Raw genomic sequence first — 10,099 nt, 5'->3', positions numbered from 1 at the left:
GGAGGATGCAGACAGAAGGATGAGAGGTAAAGAGAAGGGAGGAAGATGGAGGGAGGGAGGGAGAAATTGAACAATAAGAGGAAAAGAGGAAAGAGAGAAACAGAAGAGATGGAGGGACGGGAGGAAGATGGAGGGATGAGAGAAATGGAGGGGTGGCAGAACCGGAAGGATAAGAGGATGGAGGAACAGGAGAGGTGGAAGAAGGAGATGAAAGGGTAGAGAACAGGTAGGAAGGAGACAGTGGGATGGAAGAAAGAGGAATGGGAGGAAGGTGGAGGAATGACAGGTGGAGAGCCAGGAGAGCTGCAGAGATGAAAGATGAAGGTAGGAGAGGGAGGGATGGAGCAGATGGAGAGATCAGGGAGGTGGAAAGCAAGGAGGAAGATGGAGTGATAGAGGGAAATAGAAGAAAGTATTTTTTGTGAGTGAGTGGAAATGATGGAGCTCCTCATCCAGGGGGATCGGAGCAGGTGGAGACCAAGAGGGGCTTGGAATCATCGTGGCAGCCTGGGAGTGAAGGGATGGAGTGGGCATGGAGCCCAGGGCTCCCAGCAAGTGAGATGGGGGACAGGTCATTGCAGGGACACACATGTCCCTGGGCACAGTCCTGGTGGGCACTGACCCACATTTCTGCCTCAGTGGAAATGCATTAGCCCAGGAGCAAACAGTGAAGGAACAAATTGAGCAAAATATGTTTCTGCACTTGCAATATGTAGGGCTGTTGCTCAAGAATCTGTGGTTTGTGAACATCATTGAATTTAGTGGGAGATGTGGTTCAAGTCCTGGGACAAGGAAACCATGAATAATGTCCTACTGTCCTACCATGACACTTCCTTTGCATTAACAAATATCAGGTGGTGGTCAGGGTATTTATACCCATGTCAGCTGTGCAGTTATAAGGCAATGCAGCATTTTCCCAACACCAAAAGCAGGTCAAAACTTTGAGAGTGAATTTTGAGTTAATCTATGTAATAATCCAAACCAATTTCATGGGCCAGACATCTTCCAGTGGGTTTAGCAGCTAAGTCATGTGCTCTCACTTCACAGTCTCGGGGTTAAACAAACATCATGTAGATTAAAATGGTACTAAGTTCTCATTAATGTTTAAAGGCAGGCTTTTCTTTTTTTCTGAATGTTATAGTTTGGTGGTATTTTCTTAGAGGTGTGATAGGAAGATACCTGTTGTGCAGCATTCTCTGTGCAATACTGAGTACTAGGGGGAAAAAAAAAATAAGTAAGATTAGACTTTTAGAAGGAAGGGTTTAAATGGTATTTAAAGGCATTGAGCTCATTTTGGGATGGGAGCAGTGGCATAACCCCAGGCCTGGATGTGCTGGAGATGGGCTTCGAATGTGGAAACGCATAGCAGAGATGGGCGTACAAGTCCCTTGTTCTTCCTGCCCATTTATCAGTGCTTTGCCAAAAAATAATCTCCCCTTTTTATGCAAGGACAGGCAGGAGGCACAGAAACGGGGCTGCCTGTAGCTGCAGCACAGCAGAGCCCGACAGTCCATCACACTATAAATAGTGCAGGACAGGAATAGGAGAGAGCTGCCAGACCTGGCTAATCGGGATGAGGGGCAGCCACCTGACACCCGGCCTCCCAGGGACTTAAAGCCACAGCCGTGTGCTGCAGAGCAGGGCTTCCCCTGTACCTGCATCCTGAGCAGAAGTGCTTCACTACAGTGTTGGACCAAACAGCTGGAAATTAGATCTCATCCGCCTTCAATTCTCAGCTCTGAGGAGGAGAAGAGACCTGAGCAGGCAAAACGTGGAGCGACTGGGAGTTCAGAGCCTTGTTTTCATCTTTCCAGCTTCAGATTTGGGCTCAGCTGAAACAGCTCCCCTATATCCCATCTTATTTAGGCTTTCTCCAGAAAAGCCATCCCCAAACAATTTGGGATCACTCAAGAAAATGGAGACCTCCCCCAAAGGCCATTCAAAGGTGCTGCGGTGGCAACTGGCAGGATCCTGTATCCCTTTTGTTATCACCTCCACTCCTTCCAGCCCCTCAACCCCCGTGTTAGGATCTGATGCCTTAAACTGTACAAAAATCCCCATTTGCCCAGATGTAATAACTGAGATTTTTTTTCCCCAAGAGGCCCTGCATAGTGTGAGAGTGAATAATCCGCAGTGCTGGTAATTTGTATGTATCTGGGCTGCTGACACCCCAGGCTGCCTGCCTGAATTTGCCTTGGTACTGAGGGGGGTTCCTTCCCATGACTGACTTGTTCATCTCACTGAGCTCTTACAATTCTCCCTGTGTAATGCATCAGGTCCCCTCTGAAGGAGGGGGTCTGGGTGGTGTTGACAGCAGTCACCCCCACCCCAGACGCCCTGCTCTCACAAGGGTTGGCCACAGGATCACCAGAGGGGTTACTGTTTTCCTCCTTCACCCCATGCAAAGCAATACTTGCCTTGAAAAGAAGAAATACACAGCCTCACGAGCATTGGAGGGGCTGCTGAGAGCATAGGGGAAGCAGCTGAGATCCACTGGACACTTCATGGCAGGGGAGGATGCTGTTAGGATTCCCTCCTCCTATGGTGAGGGTTCCTTGCAACACAGCAATATACACATAGAGCCAAATTCTCACTCTAGTCAAACCCCAGCTGTGATGGATGGGATTCCCTCCCCCATCTCCTGGTGGTTCTGCTCATGCTGCAGATCCAGAGAGGAGCAATGAAGACAGCACTGCGGGACAGAAAGACAGGGAAAGAAGGAGGAGGGGAGAGTATTCTGAAGTCCTGCAGTCAGCACATGATGCCGATAATTTTAAATTGGAGGCAGTGGTTTAAAAATAACTTCTGGCAGTAACAGCAAGATGCCCAAGCCCTCTCACCACCAGCCAGCTGGGGCTGGTGTCTGGTGTCACCCTGATGGGACAGCAGTGTGCCACGTGGCTGTGCTGGGCTCACACAGACACTCAACAGCACTGAGACGAGCAACCCAGACCTTCCTTCAGGTCATCACAACCACCAAGCTCCTGGGTACTGCAGTGATCTGAGGCAGAAATGCTGAAGGGTCACTGCTTAAAGGCCTTTAAAAGTGTCCTCAGGGCCCCCTGGGGTATGAGCGGTGGCACGGAGGGGTGCTCCTCAAGAAACTTCCTCTGCACAACACGGATAAGTTATGGGGTTGAAACAGGGAAATCAGCATCCCATCCCACAGCTGGCTGCTTGTGGGTATTCATGTCCAAAATTCAGGGGAAGAGGGGCTGGAAACATCCTGGATACCCCCAGCTGGATTAGGTGACCTGGCCAACATCACCTTCAGCTGAACATCCTGTTGCAAAGGCAAAACAGTTTGTGGGCTCTCAGCCAAAATTCAGCCTTGGAGAGAAAACCATCATAGAATGCCTGATTTCCTGCTCGCTGAGCTGAGCAGCACCCATGGGTTACAGTGCACATCCCCAGGTCCACTGCAGCAGCTCCTCCCCTAAACTTGAGTTTCTTCTGAAGATTTTAACTCCTTCACTGCTCTTCACCTTCCCCACAACCATCTCAGCATTGCTGCTAAAATATAGCTCCCTCCTGCTCTCTGAGATGCTGCTGCATTTTGGCAGCTGGGCACAACTCCGAGTTTGGAAAAGCCTGCATTCATCCTGGGGACAGCACTTATTGAACCACAGAGCAGAACCAGCCCCCATCTCCTGCTCAGCTCCTATGAAGAGCTGCTGGTGATGCCTGGCTGACAGCAGGAACACTGGCTGCATCCAGAGGGTGAAATGAGGACCTCAATGAGCACATTCAGTGCTGACCCAGCCTCTCTCAAAGCCCCTCTTATATTCAGCAGTGGATTCGTTTCACACTGACTGAATGATAGCAAAATTTTCCCTCGATCCCACGAAGGAGATGCTGCTCCAGCAGTTGCCTGTGTCCTGCTGAGCACAGTGTTGGTTTCTGCCAAAAAATTATCCCATTTTCCCAGGTTTTGCTGCTCATACACCAGCTTGGGGTAATTTCCTTCATGCGTTATCCTCCGTACCGACGACTGAGAATGCAACAGGCAGAACAAAAGCCGGGAGCAACCCGACATTCCCAGCACATCCCCACGTTATCACTGCGACCCAAACCCGAGTGGGCAGAGGACGGATCCGTCCCGGTAGGTGGCAGCAGCTGCCCATGCCGACCTGGAGCAGCACGATGCTGAAGATAGGAAAAACGGGAGGAGGAGGAGGAGAGCTCCCCGGCTGGTGCCTGGTCCCCATAGAGGCCCCGCTGGAACACGGAGCCCTGAGAGCCAGGTGGATAAATGGGGAGAAAGACAAGCAGAGAATTTGCTCCAAAGCAAAACGCATTGGGGGGGGGGGGGGGGGGGGGGGACACAGTTACTTGGAGACTGTAATTAGAGAGAAAATTCAAATTGAAGGGAAAAAAAAGGAAATCTATCCAAACCCTGTTGTCCGCTCGCTTCTAAAGTGATTGATTCTTGATCGATACAAATGAAATTTGGCTTACTCTCTTCCACACGCATAGCAGAGGCTTTGTGCTGAGAAATCAGCCCAGATTCTCACCCCACCCCCCTCAATCCCTCACTGCTGCTCTGCCCATCTGGCCACCCGCCCAGCATCATCCCAGAGCTCCCTCATCACCACCTGCAGAGCCCACTGCAGTCCCATTGCCCTCCTGTGAACCCACCCCACACCCATCCCATCCCTTCTCACCCAATGTGAGGCTCCCCAAGCCCAGCTGCAGGTCCTGCCATTCCTCAGATACGTTTTGCTGGAGGCCAAAACCCATCCACACAGAGACCAACTCCTCCTACGTTGCTCCGTTGTGACCCTGCTGCCATTGTGCTTTATAAAGCAGGTTGAGACCTGGGTGTAAGCAGTGCTGTTGCACAAAGGGAAGAGGAAGTGTTTGTGCATCTCTGCTCTATCATTAATTAAAACTATTATCCCACTCGGGCATGGTGGAATACAAAGCCATTCTGTTCCCACCAGAAAGAATGTAGCCCATTATAGATTGTATTCTGTGTATCAAATATGTTTTTATTACTTCATACATTAGAGGGACATAGGATACAGGAATGCATCTGTCAGGAAGCATTTGAGGAGGAACCTCAGAAATGCCATCAACTTCACTAGAACAGAAGTGACTCCTCAGCCCTGGAGCACCCAGTTTCAGCCTTTCCATCCTCTTTCTAGGCCATGTTAACCTCCAGAGCCCATTTCCCAGAGCTCTCTTTGCTTTGCAGCCAATGGGGTCAGGAACATTTGCACACAGCAGGGCCAGCCTGGGAGTTCCAGGGACCCCCAGATCAGCTCCCTACCAGAGCATGAGACAGAAAAACAAACCCTGGTGCTGGGCACAAAGCCACCACAGGACTGTTTAAACAGTTTGGATTTGTACAGTCAAAGTCCATCACAGCCTTCAGCAAATTTATTTCCTGCAAAGCACCAAGCCAGCACCATCAATGGGAGAACTGAGGCAAAGTGCGATGGACTTAGTCCTGAGCTCCACGACACACATCTCTGCTCTTGATCCCCAAAACTCTGGGGTAGGCTTTCGACCCTCCCCCAGGAACTGGATCTGACCCTCAGTGGTCACGGGGTGGACAAGCAAACAGCAATATCAATTCTGCCTGTGTCCACACTTGACAATCTGCAGCCTATGTGGCTGTAAGCCTTAACAAAAAATACTTCTCTCTCTCTGAAACACAGGGCTGCTACCAGGAATCTGCAGCACACAGACCCACTGCTCCCAGCCTCACCCTGCTCAGGGGACAAGCAGCAAACCTTTGGGATTGCACCCAGGGCCATGCTCACCCCCTGTTCCCACCTCAACTTGCTTTTAAACAAAAAGGACTTTCTTTCCCCCTTTTTTCCACCCAGTACACACATGGTTTCTCACAGACCTTTTGCTGAAAGCAAACCAGAGCAGGACTCCGCATCTTCAAGTTTGCTCCTGCTGTGAAGTTTGCTGGGTTCCTGTCCTGCACACAGGTGCCTGCAGGCCCCTGTTTTCATAGTGCTCCAGTGAGCAGCATGTCCCAGTAATCAGCTGGTCAGCAGAAGGGTCACATAGACTAATTGATGGCAAAACCAGCCAGAGCTCAGCAAAAACATCAGCCAGCTACACAGCAGCACTGCTCATCTTGGTCAAACCTCCCCCCTCCCATGCTCCTTGCCCAAGCACAGCAGCACACCCTGCACATTACTGCAGCAAATGCGTGCAGCACCAGCAGGGATGTGCTGTGCAGCCACACAGGGAGAACAGGGTGCAGCAGGCGCCTGTAGAATTGCAGTGGTAAAGCCAGATCCTGCTCATATGCAAAACACCCCTGCACCAGTGAGTCATGCTGGCATGACCACGCTGTCTGGCTCAGAGCTACTCACCTCCTGCAAAAGTCCCTCCCAGCATTATAGCCATGCTGGAAACACTGGATGGAGACTGCACTGCCTCCAGGATCCATCCCATCCTCACCCATGGCTTGATCCCAGACTGGCAGACCCCTCACCACAGAAAAGAACAACCCACAGCATCCTAAAAGGCTGCTTGAGTTTATTAGTAGCCATTGTACAAGTACAAAGTCAATTAACGCGTGTTACCGAATCTGCACAGAGTTGCATCAAGAAATAGTAAAAGGCTGGTGTAGGAATTGCTGGGAGATTGCTGCCTTGTCTTACCCCTAAGCAGCACGTACATCTGCAAGCAGCTCTGCAGGGAAGGGAAGGGCCATGCAGCTCAGGATGAGGGCCCGATGCCCGGCTCACTGGCATGCCGCCTGCGTCCTCCTCCTGCTGCTGGCACCAGCCCACATGCCAGGGGCCCCACAGGCACTGGCAGAGCTCCCGAGCTGCAAGAGAGCAAAATGTTGGGTCAGGAAAGCAGCATGGTGCTTTGTGCTCAACCTGCCTTTTTTTCCCCCCCACAGTCTAACAGCAGGTGGTGAAAACCTCCGAGATGTCACCCATGGGGTCAGGATGCACCATGGGGACGTGGTTCCCAAATACCCAGGTTAGGCTCATCCTGAGGATGTGGCATGGGCATCCCTGGGTGCTGCACAGCAGCTCTGCCCCCATGTCTTTATCCAGAGCAAAGTACTCACCTCTCTGGGGACTCTGACACAGTTGTCATGGCAGGGTGATTTGTCTTCCCGAAGAAGAAGCTGGCCCACCACTGGCCAGGGTCAGATTTGGGCAGACCTGGGGGACAGCAGAGGTCAGTGCACACTGGGCAGCCCCACTGCCATTCCAGAGGAGAGGCTGGGACAGCTCCAGTAAGTGCACAGCTGCATGCTGTTCTCAGTGCTTCCATATAGATTTCTAAAGGCAGAATGTTCTCGCTGGGACATGTAGGGAATGTATTCCTATGCACTCACCCGGGTGGTGGGGGATGACCTCCCCAGCATACTCAGAGCTACTGCAGGAGCTGTTGCTGGATGTGGAGCTCAGACGCCCTGCAGAAAAATTGCAGCCATCAGGAAGGAAACATGGAAATGTGCTAAGTTGGCCAACACAAAACACCTGAATACTTCTGCAGGAAAATACTTCCACCCCCAAGGACGTTATTTAATGGCTTGGCCTTGCAAGGAACACTTCAGAAACCTTTACAGATGTCTCAAGGCCAAGAGGATGCTGATTCCTGCACTTAATTTGCACAGCTTTAGCCTATATGCTGTAAGTCTGTTCCTAATCTGAGCTCAAAAGAAATATTTCAATTCCCTTGGAGCACAAAGCCACCCCCCAGAGAGGCAGCAGTGGCTGCCATGGCCCAGAGTGGCTCTGCAGCTCATTTCCACAGCAGCAGTGCATAATGCCCTACAACTCATAATCCTATAACAGGCAGAGGAGCTGGCACGACTGCTCCTCAGCTGGCCAGAGCTGCTGGGCACCCTTCTTCCTTGCCAAGGAGATCCTGTGGGCTCCCAGTGACTCCACACCCCCACGTGCTCTGCTCTTACTTCGGTGATAGTTGTGCGTGGCCATAAGCGAGCCACTCGATGGGATGGAAGCCATGGCTCTGGGTCCTGGGTTTGTGCTGATGGAAAACCTGCAAGTAAACAAACAGCCACAATTGCAGAGGGACCAGACTGATTATTTTGTAAAAGATTTGACCACACCAGGTGCGACGCCCAGCAGAGTCCTCGATGTGTGTCAATCTGCAGCTGTAGAGCTCCGGCTCAGAGCTTTGTGCAAAACCAAAGTAATTCCCTTGAAAACAGCTGCTTGCACAGCCTCAGTGCAACAACTTCCTGGGGCCCAGCACAGTTGTTTTGCTTCTCTGCAGCAATCCTGTTACTTTCCTCGGGTCAATGCTTCGGAGTTGTGAAATCTCAGCATGAAGTTGCACAAGGAACAAAGGTGGGGGTGCAAGTTCAGGCTCTTTGCAGGGGGTGCAGCCCAGCTCCCACCGGGGCAATGCACCCATACTGAGCTGCAGCGCTAGGGGAAACTGAGGCACGGCGCTGCTTGGGCTCACCCCCACGTGTCAACCACACGGAACCACAGCAGCCACGATCAGGGAGCTCGATTTCATCCCCTAAACCCTCAGGGTGTACAAGACCCAACCAGCCCCTCCCAAAGCGGCCCCCTCCCCGCTTCCCCCCAACGCATCCCTGTAACGACGCTCAAAGCTGAGCTACCCCACCTTCCAGCACCCCCAACCCATCCCTGAAGGCTCTGCAGCGCACCTGGCCGGCACAAGGGCCCAGCGGGGTCCGGAGGAGGAAGGGGAGGGTAAAGGAACCCGGCGGGGCCCCTCCGAACCCCCGCCGGAGGGAGCGCAACAACGGCGACCGCTCCGCACGGCCTGAGCCGCGGCGCTGCTGGCCCAACCCCCCCCTCTGTATTTATATAGCAGCTGTAGCCACGCCCGTCTCCGCACAGCCAATCAAATATCGGGGAGTGCACAGACACGCCCACTTTGTCACGAAGGGGGCGGGGCTTGCAGGCGGCGCGCGCTGTACTGGCGGGGCGGGTCACGGCGGGTTCCGAAGTTTTGGACTTGGCTTTGAGATTTGGTGCGAAGACATTTGAAAAAGGCCAAGCAAAAATACGTTTCCCTCAAGAGAAAAGCTGTCGTTGCCTCTTCACTCTTTAAAACTGTAGCACAAATATCTATTCGAAGGGGTTCTGAACCACTGCATCTGCATCGATGTTGCAGGAGAGGTTTTAATTTAGGAGAAAAAGCCTTGCACGACCCATACTGAAGCACAACAAGCCGGACGGTGGGGTTCCTCCCCCTCTCACCTGTGATTCTGGTCGTTAATCAGTTACTCATGAAGCATGGGGCAAGCAGCCAGGCTGTCCCCAGCTCCCCTACTGCCCCACGGCGGTGCTCCTGCAGACCCATCGGCCCCAGGCAAACAGCCCCAGCAGCTCTGAGAGCAGCCTTGGCACCACCTGGCTCGAGGCTCTGCTGTCCCACTATAGGATGCTGCAGCAGGTCCAGGCTGTGCTCCAAGGGGCCGCTTCATCTCCGCATAGATTTTTTCCGTAGAGAGGAATATCGCTGCTTTAGCTCACATTTGTTGTATTTTAATAGCAGTGCTTTAGGGCACAGCTCCTTGCTTTACTTGGCAGCTGCACGGCCAGGCCACGAGCACGTCCCCATATAACCCTGCAGCGAAGCTTTGCCTGTGTTAGCTGGAGCCTGGCCAACAGCCCCAGCCCTCCCTAAAACAACCTCAGGGCCCCTCACACAGGCTGAGCTGTGCCTGACGGTGTTCAGCAGGCATTTGGATAATGCCCACAATAATTTGCTTTGACTTTTGCTTAGCACTGAAGTGATCGAGCTGTTGGACCCTTCCAGCTGCTCTATTTCATTTCATTCCCACCACTAATGATAAGAGGAAACCCAAAACTTTCAGAAGACTTTAGAGCTGCCTCAAGGCTGCACTCAGGTTTTTGGTTTTGCACCCAGGAAGGTGAGAGTGACCCAAGGAGAGGCCAAGTGTCATGGCAGGGTCATGCCAGAGAGCATAGCACCAGCAACTTGGTGAACTGGGAATTGCAACTCAGCCCACACCTCCCTTTACTGATGCACCAGACTGGGACAGTGAGACAGAGATTCACTGGGTGACACAGGAGAGAAAAGCAGGGTACCCCATAGTTCCACCTAAAGACCTCTGCCTGTTTCCATAGGGCTTTCTGTT

At 52.3% G+C, this 10,099-nt stretch overlaps 1 protein-coding gene across 1 annotated transcript; it reads right to left on the bottom strand.

Annotated features, from left to right (window-relative positions):
• Window positions 1-6,487: 6,487 nt before the first annotated feature.
• PPDPF (pancreatic progenitor cell differentiation and proliferation factor) lies at window positions 6,488-8,771 on the bottom strand. The gene is made up of 5 exons (XM_048963373.1): window positions 8,636-8,771; window positions 7,907-7,995; window positions 7,325-7,402; window positions 7,052-7,148; window positions 6,488-6,799 (listed from the first exon to the last, which is right to left on the bottom strand). Exons 2-5 carry the CDS (start codon window positions 7,959-7,961, stop codon window positions 6,688-6,690), a joined length of 342 nt encoding a protein of 113 aa, XP_048819330.1. The 5' UTR covers window positions 7,962-7,995; window positions 8,636-8,771; the 3' UTR covers window positions 6,488-6,687.
• Between the last annotated feature and the right edge of the window lie 1,328 nt (window positions 8,772-10,099).

The sequence above is a fragment of the Lagopus muta genome, chromosome 16 (genome assembly GCF_023343835.1).
Source record: "Lagopus muta isolate bLagMut1 chromosome 16, bLagMut1 primary, whole genome shotgun sequence".
NCBI classification, from domain to species: Eukaryota; Metazoa; Chordata; class Aves; order Galliformes; family Phasianidae; genus Lagopus; species Lagopus muta.
Note: the sequence above shows the minus strand (reverse complement) of the source record. Positions and strands in the feature narration are given on the sequence as shown.